This window comes from Sturnira hondurensis, unplaced genomic scaffold (genome assembly GCF_014824575.4).
Source record: "Sturnira hondurensis isolate 20B ecotype Veracruz unplaced genomic scaffold, ASM1482457v3 Scaffold0004322, whole genome shotgun sequence".
Classification (NCBI taxonomy): Eukaryota; Metazoa; Chordata; class Mammalia; order Chiroptera; family Phyllostomidae; genus Sturnira; species Sturnira hondurensis.
This window is the reverse complement of record NW_028076953.1, coordinates 821274-835224: the sequence shown is the minus strand read 5'-3', so window position 1 is coordinate 835224 and position 13951 is coordinate 821274. Positions and strand designations below refer to the sequence as shown.

Sequence of the window (13951 nt, the reverse complement as noted above, 5' to 3'; positions counted from 1 at the left end):
CAGAAAACGGAATTATACGGAAGTCCGACAACTATGAACCGTTCAACGGGGACGGTAAGAGAGGCAGAGCCAGCAGCGGAGCTGGGTTGGGCAGGACAGATCCCCCGACCTAGGTGCGCAGGCAGCCTGGACCCAGTCGGGGTGTGGGGCAGACTGACCCCGGTCGCACATTCACTCACAGTGAGACGGACCACACAGGCCCCAGGGGGCAAACCCAGTGGTGGAGGGCTGACGGCGATGGCACACTCGTGTGCAGTGGAACAAAACGCGTGGGCCTGGTAACGGTGGTGGCGCCGGGTCCGAGGTGGCAGGCGGCAGGCGGGAAGCCATTGTCCCTCTTTGACCCCGCCCCCACATACAACGTCACAACCCAGCGACTTAGTTGCCCTGTTCTAGTGAACACTTTAGGGCTCTGATCCTGCTACGGAACAGGCACGAACAGCCCAAAAGATGGTGCAAGAAGAACTCAAAGTCCCAGAGCCAATAACTCTAAGCGACCGAGAAATTGCCAGCCTCTCAGAAGCACAATTCAAGACACTATTTATCAGGATGCTCACAGAATTGGTAGATTATAGTCACAAATTAGAGGAACATAGTCACAAATTAGAGGAACATATGAAGGCTAAACTAATTGAAATGAAGGGAGATGCACAGGAAACCAATAGTGATGGAAAGGAAACTGGGACTCAAATCAATGGAATGGACCAGAAGGAAGAACAAAACATCCCACCAGAAAGGAATGAAGAAATGAGAATTCAAAAAAATGAGGAGAGGCTTAGGAACCTCCAGGACATCTTTAAACGTTCCAACATCCGGATTATAGGGGTACCAGAAGGGGGAAAGAAACAGCCACGAGTGGAAAACGTATTTGAACAAATAATAAAGGAGAACTTCCCCAGTCTGGCAAAGGAAATAGACTTCCAGGAAATCCAGGAAGCTCAGAGAGTGCCAAAGAAGTTGGACCCAAGAAGGAACACACCAAGGCACATCATAATTACATTAGCCAAGACCAAAATGAAGGAGAGAATCCTAGAAGCATCAAGGGATAAGGGGACAGTCACCTACAAAGGAGTACCCATCAGACTGTCAGCGGATTTCTCAAAAGAGACCTTACAGGCAAGAAGGGGCTGGAAAGAAGTATTCCAAGTCATGAAATCCAAAGACCTACAGCCAAGATTGCTTTATCCAGCAAAACTTTCATTTAGAATGGAAGGACAGATAAAGTGCTTCTCAGATAAGGTCAAGTTCAAGGAGTTCATCATCACCAAGCCCTTATTATATGAAATGCTAAAGGGACTTATATAAGAAAAAGAAGATGAAAAATATGAACAGTGAAAGGACAGCAAACACACAGTTATTAACAACCACACCTAAAACAAAAGCAAACCAAGAGGACAGCTAGATCAGGAGTGGAACCATAGAAATGAAGAACACATGGAGGGTTAGAAACAGGGGAGTGGGAGGAGGAGAAGGGGGGAGAAGGCACAGAAAATAGCATAGATGGTAGGTAGAAAATAGGTAGTGGGGAGGGTGAGAATAGTGGGGGAAATATAGAATCCAAAGAACTTGAGACACGTGGTTATAAACTAAGGGGGGGAGAATGGTGGGGGAGGGAGTGTGTGGGTGGAGGGGAATGAAGGGGGGGAATAGAACAACTGTAACGGAATAATCAATAAAATATATTTTTAAAAAAGAAAGAAAAAACAAACAAACAAAAAAAGTAAACAAATCTTTAATTCACTAAACATTCAGAGACACAACTGTATTTCAGTATTTTTATTTAAATACTTGAATTGTGTATCCAGATTAAGTCTCAAAAACAACATATCAGAAGGCTACATTAACATAGCAGGAAATGTAGAGGCAATGAAGATTATTAGGCAGAACAGTGTACGTCTGGTGATACACCTTAACATAAACCAGGCAGGAATGTGCAGAATAAGTTGGAGCAGCAAGACGAGAAATAACTGGTGACAAGTCTACTCTAATAGCACAGGAAAGTAGAGGAGATGTGGTGACACCATTAACAGAACAGGTAAAATAGGATGGGAAAGGGGAAGAAGCAGGTATATGCTCTAGATTAGAATTTCAGATGTCTAAGTGACTAACAGGCAGCTATTAATTTGCAACAAAGAAGAGAGTTCAAAGAAAGACATTCAGATCTGTGAATTGCTTGCAGAGTGAATAGTGAAGCCAAGATCTTAAATGGGACAGCCCAGGGATGGAGCTGGAGGAGAGAGTGGGAAAAAAAAAACCTATGAAATTGCGTATACATGGGGGCAGAAGTTAGAAAAGGAACACTCAATATAGAAGGAAACCCCAGATAGCAAAATATTAACTGGCAAAACAAAGTTTCAAGAATAAGTGATAGATCAACAGTGCCAAGTAATGCAAACAAGAGTGGAACAGAACTGAAAAAGGTCTGTAGTTGATCATTACTAAAGCTTGGTGAGGGTACCTGAGGGATTTATTACACTATCCCCTTTATTTCTTGAATTTAAAACAACAGAGAATAAAATACTAAATGTTTTTATTTGAAAACTAGGTCACTGGTGATCTTACAGCAGTTTCGAAAGGATGATTTAAGTGAACGTTAAACACCAAGAACTGCCCAAGAATTAATTGCCACCATTTCCCATGAAGCTCCCAAAAAACAGAGGCCCAGGTATCGCACTCTGAGATTTTAATTTAGTCAAGCAGTGGATCTCTTACTAAAAAATCAAATTCCTGAATCAATTTCAGACCCCTTGAATCAGAATTTCCAAGAGAAAAGTCCGGTAACCTGCATATTTAAGAAGTATTTCAGAAATACATATCAGAAACTGTTTGAAAACCCTAATTTAGAAGGTTTTAGGAAATGCCTAAGCAAATTTTTACTTGGTTTTAGCCTAACAGGTAATTCTAATTATGTACGTCCATTTGAGAACTACTAGGGTTAAACAAGAACGACCAGAGACTAGGAAAAGTTAGTCATTTTTAGTTTAGGGAACTCATTAGTGTGTCTGTTTGTGGAAAATAAGAAAATAAAGAGGGGAAAAAGTCAGATGCAAGTCAAGAAAGAAACAGCTAATGAAACAGGAATACAGATGACGGGCAAAATACGGTATTTTTGGACTTCTGGCCAAGACAGAGGTGTAGGTAGCAAATACATTCTGCCTCCTCGCACAACCAAAAGAAGGACAACAACAAATTTAAAACCAAAAAAACAACCAGAACTGCCACAAAACTGAGCTGCACGGAAGTCCGACAACCAAGGAGTTAAAGAAGAAACATTCATCCAGATTGGTAGGAAGGAAGTAGATGGGCAGATAGGGTGAAGAGAACTCATAGCAGGACACTAGCTGGAGGACCTGGGAATCCCACATTTCTATGTGGATAAACTGGGAGGAACAACTGAGGAGCAAGACAGACCACGCAACCTAGGGTTCCAGCAAGGGAAAAGAAAGCCTTAAACCTCTGACTGAGAAAACCTGTGGCGTCTGCGGAAGTGGGAGAAACTCTCAGCCTCACATAAGAGTTCACTGGAGAGACCGGTAGGTTCCTAGAACATACACAAAACCACCCACCCTGGAATCAGCACATGAAGGGCCCAATTTGCTTGTGAGTAGCTGGGGAAGTAAGAGAAAGCCCAAGAGCCAACCCAGCTGCATTGTTGCCTCTCAATCCCTCCCTTACATATAGTGCCACAAGAAAGAAACATGGGTTGCCCCACCCTGATAAATACCTAAGGCTCCGCCCCTCACAACATAGCTGGTGCACCAAGACAAAGAAATATAGCCCAAAGGAGAGAACAGATCAAAACTTTAGGGAAAAAAACCTAAGCAAGGAAGAGATAGCCAGCCTATCAGATGTACAGTTTAATCACTGGTAACTGGGGCACTCACAGAAATGGTTGAGGATGGTCATAAAAGACAGGAAAAGTGAAGGCTACACAAAGTCTAATAAAGGAAAATATACAGGGAACCAACAGTGAAGGGAAGGAAACCAGGACTCAAATCAACAATTTGGAGCAGAAGGAAGAAATGAATATTCAACCAGAACAGAATGAAGAAACAAGAATTAAAAAAAAAAAATGAGGAGAGGCTTAGGAATCTCTGGGATAACTTTAAATGTTCCAACATCCAAATCATAGAGGCGCCAGAAGGAGAAGAGGAAGAAGAAGAAGAAATTGAAAACTCATTTGAAAAAATAATGAAAGAGAACTTCCCCAATCTGGCCAAGGAAATAGACTTCCAGAAAGTCCAAAAAGTTAAGAATATCCCAAAGTATTTGGAACCCAAGAAAGCACACACCAAGGTACAACATAATTACATTAGCCAAGATTAAAGATAAGGGGGGAATCTTAAAAGCAGCAAGAGAAAAGGAGATAGTACCTACAAAGGAGTTCCCATCAGACTGATTGCACAAGAGAAACCTTACAAGCAAGAAGGAGCTGGAAAGAAGTATTCGAAGTCATGAAAGGCAAGGACCTACATCCAAGACTACTCTATCCAGCAAAGCTATCATCTAGAATTAAAGAGCAGATAGACTGCTTCCCAGATAAGGTCAAGTTAAAGGAGTTCATCATCACCAAGCCCTTATTATATGAAACATTAAAAGGACTTATCTAAGAAAAAGATCGAAACTATGAACAGTAAAATGACAACAAACTCACAACTACTCACAAATGACCTAAAAACAAAATAAAAATAAACTAAGCAACAACTAGAACAAGAAGAGAATCACAGAAATCGAGTTCATATGGAGGGTTATCAGTGGGGAGCAGGTGGGGGCAAAACGGGGGAAAGGGTACAGGGAGTAAAAAGCATAAATAGTAGGTAGAACATAGACAGGGGAAGTTAACAATAGCATAGGAAATGGAGACGGCAAAGAACTTACATGACCCATGAACTAAGTGGGGGGAGTGCTGGTGGAAGTGGGGTGCAGGGTAGAGAGGGATCAAGGAGGGGAACAGAACAACTATAATACCATAATCAATAAAATATATTTAAGAAAAAAGTTTTTAACTCTGGCTGGTATAGCTCAGTGGATTGAGCATGGACCTGCAAACCAAAAAGTTGCAGGTTCCATTCCCAATCAGGACACATGCCTAGGTTGCAGGCCAGGTCCCTGGTGGGGGGCTCAGGAGTGGCAACCACACATTTATGTTTCTTTCCCTCTCTTCCTCCTTCCCTTCTCCATATATATATATGTAAATATATATATAACATATATATATATATAAAATAAAAATTTAAATGGTATTTTGCTTCACAGATAACAATAAAGGTAATGCATAGATACAGAAATCCAAGGTAGAAAGGACTATGGAGCTCACATCTAATGGTCTCTATCTCCTTAAGACAAGAAATAATAATGTGAGAAGTGAGGGGAGTAAGAATGAAATCTTAGTATATGAATAGTGGAATAAGTTTGAAACAGTCACTATAGGAAACATATTACATTGATGGGTAGTAAGTAAAATTACTGTGAAATGCAGTGAAAATTTTCAAGCACAACACACACAATGCCACGAAACTGTCAGCAAGACACAGTGAATACAGCTAATTGTAGATGGCACAGTGCTGGGAACTGGTTAAGTGTCAGAAGAACAAATAAGGAAGGAATTTTAGAAGCACTCCACTGTTGTTAGGGCTGACCATGAGTGTCCAGGTCAGGGAGTGAAGAGAACAAGACGATACAGTTGGAGAATTGAGAGAAACTGATGAATTGACTATCTTCAAGGGACAAAGATTAAAAAGGGTATTTTGTTAGACTGAGAGCACTTGAAAGTTTTAAGCCATGACCAGAGCTGACCACAGAGAATATTCTGGGGAATACTGCAAGGAACAAAGTAGACAGAAATGTTGAACAAAGGGAAATCACTGAACAATGTGACTTCAGTGCTTCTTGAGTTTTAACACAAATGAATCAAACAGAATCTTATTAAAATGAAGATTCTTATTCGATAGGGCTGGACAAGAACTGAAAATGAAACTGCATTTCTAATGAGCTCCCCAAAAATGCCAGTACTGCTGGTCCATTCAGAGCAACAAGGCACCTGAGGCAATCTCCTCAGTTCAGGCACTTTCTTCAAAATAGGACCATGAGCAGACACTCCACCAGTGATGTCTTTTCCCATGAAGTGATCCTAAGTGAAGCCTAAAAACCCTACACAGAAATTCTAGTTTGTATTCTTCTCTCATTAAAAATTATTTTCATACATTAATAGAAACCATTAACTTCTCAGGACAAAATCTAATTTTTTCGTAATTTGGCTCCTATCATTCTGATGCCATATCTCCCCCAAAACTGGACTTCAATTAGTGTGGCATTCCCTTTTTAAAACTAAGTGTCAAGAATACAGTAAAGTGTAACAAATCAGAAAATAAGTTCCTAAGAAACAAGTTGAAAGAACTGAAATTTATTCAACTTGGAAGTCACTTGATTTCTTTTAATGTTTTATTGATTATGCCATTATACTTGTCCCATTCCCCCCCTTCATTACCCTCCACCCTGAACACCCACTCCCCCACCATTCCCCCCTTCAGTTCATGTGTTACAAGTTCTTTAAATTCTATATTTCCCATACTATTCTTGCTCTCCCCTCTATTTTCTACCTACTGTCTATGCTACTTAGTCTCTGTACCTTCTTCCCACCCCCTCCCACTCCCCTGTTGCTAACCCTCCATGTGATCTTCATTTCTATGGTTCCACTCCTGATCTAGCTGTCCTCTTAGTTTCTTTTGTTTTAGGTGTAGTTGTTAATAACTGTGAGTTTACTGTCCTTTCACTGTTCATATTTTTTATCTTTTTTCTTAGATTAGTCCTTTTAACATTTCATATAATAAGAGCTTGGTGATGATGAACTCCTTGAATTTGACCTTATCTGAGAAGCACTTTATCTGCCCTTCCATTCTAAATGAAAGCTTTGCTGGATTGAGCAATCTTAGATGTAGGCCCTTGCTTTTCCTGACTTGGAATACTTCTTTCCAGCCCCTTCTCGCCTGTAAGGTCTCTTTTGAGAAATCAGCTGACAGTCTGATGGGAACTTCTTTGTAGGTGACTGTCCCCTTATCTCATGCTGCTTCTAGGATTCTCTCCTTCATTTTAATCTTGGCTACTGCAATTACGATGTGCCTTGGTGTGTTCCTTCTTGGGTCCAACTTCTTTGGGACTCTCTGAGCTTCTTGGATTTCCTGGAAGTCTATTTCCTTTGCCAGACTGGGGAAGTTCTCCTTTATTATTTGTTCAAATAAGTTTTCCATTCGTGGCTGTTCCTCTTCCCCTTCTGGTACCCCTATAATTCGGATGTTGGAACGTTTAAAGATGTCCTGGAGGTTCCTAAGCCTCTCCTCATTTTTCTGAATTCTTGCTTCTTCCTTCTTTTGTTTGACGTTTTGTTCTTCCTTCTGGTCCACTCCCTTGAGTCCCAGTTTCCTTTCCATCACTATTGGTCCCCTGTGCATTTCCCTTGATTTCACTTGGTGAAGACTTCATTTGTTCATCTAATTTGTGACTAAAATCAACCAGTTCTGTGAGCATCCTGATCACCAGTGTTTTGAACTGTGCATCTGATAGCTTGGCTACCTCTTTGTCGCTTAGATTTGTTGGCTCTGGGGCTTTGAGCTGTTCCTCTTCTTGAACCATAATGTTTTGGTCTCTCTACGCTTGTTATGTACGAAGTGCAGAGCCTTAGGTGTTCACCAGGGCGGGGCAACCCAGGTCACTGGGGTGTGATGCTGTATGTGGGGGCAGGGTCAGAGAGGGGCAATGACGTTTTTTTCCGCTTGCTCGGATTTCGGTCCCCTGTGCTGCTTACCACAAGCAAATTGGGCCCTTCTGGTGCTAGTTCCCAGATGTGTGGGCTGGTGCACCCTCCAAAACCCTGTGGGTCTCTCCAGTGAACTCTCTGTGAGCCTGGGAGCCTCTCCCGGCACCTCAACACCCAAAAGTTTTTCCAATCGATGCTTTTAGGCTTTATTTCCCTGGGGCCTTGGGTTGCATGGTCTATCTCACTGCTCGCTCCTTTGCCTGGTTTATCTGTGTGCAAATGTGTGACCGTGGTCAGCCACCCGCCTTGAGCCCTCACTGAGTCCGCCCATTGCCACCCCAGGCCTGGGATCTGCCAACCACTGCCTGTGCACCTGGGTCAGCAAGGCCGCTTTTTCCTGTGCGACTCCTCTTGGCCAGCTGCTGACTCCACCCCTCTTATCGATCTGGATTAATGGTTCGTTGTTGTTGGATTTCTGTACAGTTTAATTTTCTGTCTGTTTTGGTTGCGTTCTGGTTTTTAAATATTTGTTGTATATGAACTTGGTTGTGTCAGGAGGTACAATGTTTCCACCTACACCTCCATCTTGGCCGGAAGTCCTCACTTGATTGATTGAAGGATGATTTAGTGGTCATTAAGTATTATAAACCTTTATGTACAAAACATCTACTACTGAGAAGGGCTCCTCGTGGCTAATTAGGCTCAAATTTTTAAAAAAAGAAAGGAAGAAAAAGAAAGAATAGAGCATGGCAGCTATTTCTTGACAGGGGCCTCTCACTCAAACTGCATTTCAGAAAGAGGCCTGCACTGAACCACCTGCCTGCACTGTGTTTCTGCCATCTGTGCCAGCTCTCATCAACGTTTCCTGGGATCCTATTTCAACCAATAGGACAGAGGATTTCCCTATTCATCAGAGCTGCACAGCCCCTGCCAATCAAAGTGGGTCTATTTTGACCAATCAGGACATGCCTTTTGGATCCATCACTGCAAGGATTTAGAGTTACAGGAGGATGGACCAATCAGGGACTAGGGGTGGGTACTTCTGTCTATATAACCCAGCTCCCCTCTGGCTCTGAGAGTGCACTTTCAACCTTTCTACCAAAGACTGAAGACTAGCTAAGCTGAAACACTGAAGATGACTCACTGGAGTAGAGCAGAGCAAACTGGCACAGAATGGAGCAAACCAGTGAAGCACAAAGCCAACTACCAAGGAGGACAGCAGAGCTGTCTAGGTAGAGAGCAGCATGGCCCCAGAACTGCCTCATAGCTCTGTTGTTTTCACAGCCATGTTGCATCACGATTGAACTTTTTTGCACTGAATAAAGTTTTTCTTCTTCACTGCACCCCAAATTGGAGATTCCTGTGGGCAATGAATTGGTGCCACCAACCATCAGTTGACATTCTATATCAGGCTTCTTCACAGAGCACATGGTTAACCAACACAACAGCCAAAATAAACAAAACTTCTCTAATTTACAAAATAAAGAATTAGTTACTAATGTAAATTAAAGTCTTTTGTAAATCTTCAACATGACGACTCTGTTCAGTGTAGGATGATTTTTAAATAAGGTATTATTTTATAAAAACTTGCCCTGGCTTCCATGGCTCAGTGGACTGAGTACTGGGCTGCAAGCCAAAAGATCGCTGATTCAATTCACAGTCAGGGCACATGCCAGGGTTGTGGGCCTGGTCCCAATTTGGGGACATGTGAAAGGCAACCAATGGATGTTTCTCCTGCACATTGGTTTTTCTACCCTTCTCTTTTCCCCTCCCTTCCCCTCTCTCTAAAAATAAATTTAAAGTCTTTTAAAAGTTATTGAATAAAAAATTCATTTTTTAAATGAAAAGTCAAAAACTAAAATCTAAATTTATTTCTATTATTTCCTGAATAATAATTAAGCTCTTGTTTGTACTATAGGCATTGTAAAGAAGGATTTTGTGTAAAGAAAGATTCCTCAGTACTACAGGGCAAGTACTGTGAGAAGCAGCGGGCCAGGTATACCTTATTGTCCACATCTGAGCTTCCTAACATAAGGGGCAAACCTTTCCCCTGGCCTGATTCCATGAGAGAGCTTTTTCTGAAGCAACATGACTGACCTCTGCTTCCCCTCCAACTTTATCCAAGGAAGAGAAATGACTTATCCAATTAGTATATTTAGGAGAAGAAACTGGACACATACAACTCATTCCCTTCTGGGTTCCTTCTTTTGGGTCTTCCTGGCAATAGAAATGACACATTCTAGTCTGTTCTAGGCCATGTGGTAAACTAGGAGAAAGTTGTTGCTATCTACCTGAACCAGTAACAGAAGTTGGGGGGTGGTCATAGGCCTATCTAATTTACAAGTGCACTGTTAGGGGGTCCACATAATTATACATGTGAAACATATCCTTCAAGTCATCTGTTCTCTAAAAATCAAGAATAAAGCTGATGCCCTAAGCAGTATGGCTCAGTTGGTTGGGCTCTGTCTAGCAAAGTGAAAGGTTGCCAGTTCAATACTCAGTTGGGGCATGTACAAGAGGCAACCAACCTATCAGTGTTTCTCTCCCTCTCTTTTTCCTTCACTTCCCCTCTCTCCAAAAAATAAATAAAATCTTTAAGAAAAGATTATTGCTAACTTTTGATCTTCTATCAGACTCCTATGTATCTCTCAAATAATTCAGAGCTAGAAAGAAAGGTAGAAATGGCTTATTGCTCTCTCCCCACCACAAATTCCACTGCTTAGGAAAAACAGATATTAAGTAAAATTCTTTCTAATGTTGTACTATATTTAAATATCACAAAGAGTTACTATATCATCATTTAATTATTACAATACTACAACATAAGCTAAAGAGTTTATGCCCTAGCATCTTACCTTAACAAAACGTTCATATCGCGCCTTCACTATTGGATTATTTAAAATGCTTGTAGCAGTCAAGACACTCTCTCTTTTTATTTGTTCCTTATAAGCCTGTGAAAAATAGAACACACTGTAATACTTGAAAAGTATGACATAAAAAATATTTCCATAATTAAAATGACATTATATAGTCAAATTCTAAAATTTAAATGATTTACCTTCGGGCAAATGAAACTATAAAGCAACAAGAGCTACTATGACCACGGTGTAAATCATCTACGGATTAAAACAATGAGCTTTGATGAGCAAATCAGCCTCAACAACACACACCCAGTCAGCAGATACCTTAAGTCTAGGTCTCCTAGACATCTGTATTCTCTCCTTTCCATTCTACCTCCACCTCCTCCAGTGCCAACTACTCCAACTATTAATTTTCATACTACCAAAAAAGAAAAAATAACTTTTCATACAGGTAGAGTATTTAGTCTACCTCCGGGCTATTTTACACAAAGGAGAAGAGGATAATGCAGGGAAGAGTTTTCAGAAACATGTGTAAAGGACACATGGATAAAACCAAAGGTATAAGATCAAGGGTGGGAAGTGGGGGTGGCAGGGATGGAGGGAAAGTAGAGACAACTGTACTTGAACAACAATCAAAAATATAAAAAAATAAGTGGTAGAATATGCAAGTCTAGTTTCCAGAAGTGTCAAAGAATTATCAAGAGACAAAATTTTAAAAAAATACTGTATGTGCTCAAAGTAGCTAAAAATGTCTTTAAAAGCCCGAGTTAAATGAGGTTCACTTTAATACAAAATTTGAATTTAAAACTCAGGTATGTTCTATTTAAAATTTAAGTCTTTAATATTTAAATTTTTAAATATGCTTTTTAAAACAAATTTCACACAATATAAACATGTAATCTGAAATAAATTTGACTAAATAAAAGCAACCAATATAGAAGCAGAAATATGCTAACAAAAGGAAAATAAATTCTTCTGGAATTTTAAAAAATATTTTTAGCCCTGGCTGGTGTAGCTCAGTAGATTAAGCACGGGCCTGTGAACCAAAAGATCGCGGTTCAATTCCCTGTCAGGGCACATGCCGATGTTGCAGGCCAGATCCCAGCAGGGGCCAGTTCCTAGCAGGGGATGCACCAGAAGCAACCATACATTGATGTTTCTCTCCTCTCCTTCCCTTCCCTTCTAAAAATAAAAAATTAAATTAAAAAATATATATTTTTATTTATTTTTAGAGAGAGGGGAAGGGAAGAAGAAAGAGTGGGAGAGAAACACCAATGTGTGGTTGCCTCATGTGTCCCCTACTGGGAACCTGGCCTGCAACCCAGGCATGTGCCCTGACTGGGAATCGAATTGGCAACCCTTCGCTTCACAGGCCCATGCTCAATCCACTGAGCTACACCAGCCAGGGCTCTTCTAGGATTTTTGAGTAAATTCTACTAAAATATTCAATAGACAGTAACTGATAATCCTACTTTTTAAATTTATTTTTCTCAACCACAGAAAACTGTTATAGTCAAATCTTTCTTTTTTGATCTAAACACACACATACACGATCATTTTGTACTTTTTAAAAGCTGTTAATGAAAAGAACAGTTCAACAACAGCTATGATTTTTCTGAATGGCTACTATGTGTGCCAGGCACCATTGTAAGTGACTTTTATATTTTAATTAATCTAACATTTAAAGGGTCACATAAAAGTAGAACGATTATCCACACCCACTTTACAGATAAGGAAACTTAAAGCCAATTCACATATTATATACTGAACCACAATTCCAACTCAGAAAGTCTAGCTCTAGAGCCCACAATCTTAACTACTGTGCATGCTGCCTTTAGCCATCTTTATAATTATTTACACGTAAGATTAACAGAATTGTACACAAGTTGGTAGGTGTGAAACAATGGCCTCTGAAGGACAATAAGGGACTGAAGAATAATTTAAGGACTTCATTAGAACAGACCCAAACTTACCTGCTTCCCTTTGATGTGGTCAGGAGATTTTAGGTGTTGCTGGACTGAGCTATGTAAAGCAGGGATATACACACTACAAGCACTGCAGTGAACGGTCTCCACCTTCATCATGTGGTCATCTGCAGTAACACCTACAAAAGAAACCCAATTATTAAAAAGAAATAATTCATATACTCTTATTTCAGACAAATCAATTTTTACTAGTTTGTTTCCATAATTATTTACACTCCTTCTTCCCAAAAAAGGATGAGAGTATTTGGGTTTATGTTGATTTTTTTTACTATATCTCCTAAACCTGCATATATAGCTTAAAAATATATGGATAAAAGATAAAAATTATAAAGTATAATTCTAGTTCCTAATCATGTTATATAATCAGCACTAAAGCCTGTAAGTCCACCCTCAAAATGAAATATAAAACAAAACAGGTATGATTCTGTAGTAAAATAAGAATGTGCATGATTATGAATGTGGGTAGGTAAGAACAGAAAAAAGGATTTCAAAAGGAACAAAATATACATTAGACCTTGAAAATGGTAACTGAGGTTTTTTACAGGCGAAGAAGGTATAAATAAATATTGGGTTGGCCACAAAGTTCATTTGTTTTTTTTTCCATAAGGTGGCTCTAGCAGCGCTTAGCTGTCTTTAACTTCATTTGAAACAATTTTGTTAGATTGTATTGTGAAAGCTATGTCACCACGTATTAATAAAAAAACATCAGAATTAGTGAATTTTTGTGTAGCCATTTTAATTTTGAAGATGAAAGAAAGTACACAACATTTTCAGTATACTATATCCTTTATTATTTCAAGAAAAGTAAAAACTAAATTGAAGTGCAAAAAAAAAAGATTTGTGCAGTATATGGAGAGGTTACTATGACTGATCAAATGTGACAAAAGAGATTTGTGAAGTTTCAGGCTAGATATTTCTCACTGAACGATGCTTCATGGTCAGGTAGACCAGTTCAATTTGATAGTGATCAAATTGAGACATTAACTGAGAACAAACAACTTTATACCATGTAAGAAATCGTTGACATATTCAAAATATCCAAATCAATAAAGTTATTGGTGAAAATAAAAAATGTGTCTGTTATTTTACAGAAAAAACTAAATGGACTTTTTGGGAACCCAATACATGCAAGGGATAGTTGTAAAAGAGAACGGTTCTTCCTGGGAATTGCAAGTAATCCCACGGGGTTGTGGCACAGAGTACAAAGAAGGGACAAAAGATTTCGGCCAATATGGAGTCATTGGTAGATACACTGTGCCTCCTTGCCCAAACAAAGTAAGGACAACAACAAATTCAAAAACAAAAAACAACCAGAACTGCCAGAAAATCAAACTGCATGGAAGTCTGACAAC

The 13951-nt window shown here is 39.9% G+C and overlaps 1 protein-coding gene across 5 annotated transcripts in view; it reads right to left on the bottom strand.

The window, feature by feature from the left end:
- The window catches only part of ZNF326 (zinc finger protein 326), a 49180-nt gene that overhangs the window by 1455 nt on the left and 33774 nt on the right, over positions 1–13951 (bottom strand). For all 5 annotated transcript variants that reach the window (XM_037045465.1, XM_037045467.1, XM_037045469.1 and 2 more), the window contains 2 exons: positions 12588–12718; positions 10609–10704 (listed from right to left, as the gene is read on the bottom strand). In XM_037045465.1, coding sequence (XP_036901360.1) covers positions 10609–10704; positions 12588–12718 — 227 coding nt within the window. The remainder of the gene's footprint in view (positions 1–10608; positions 10705–12587; positions 12719–13951) is intronic.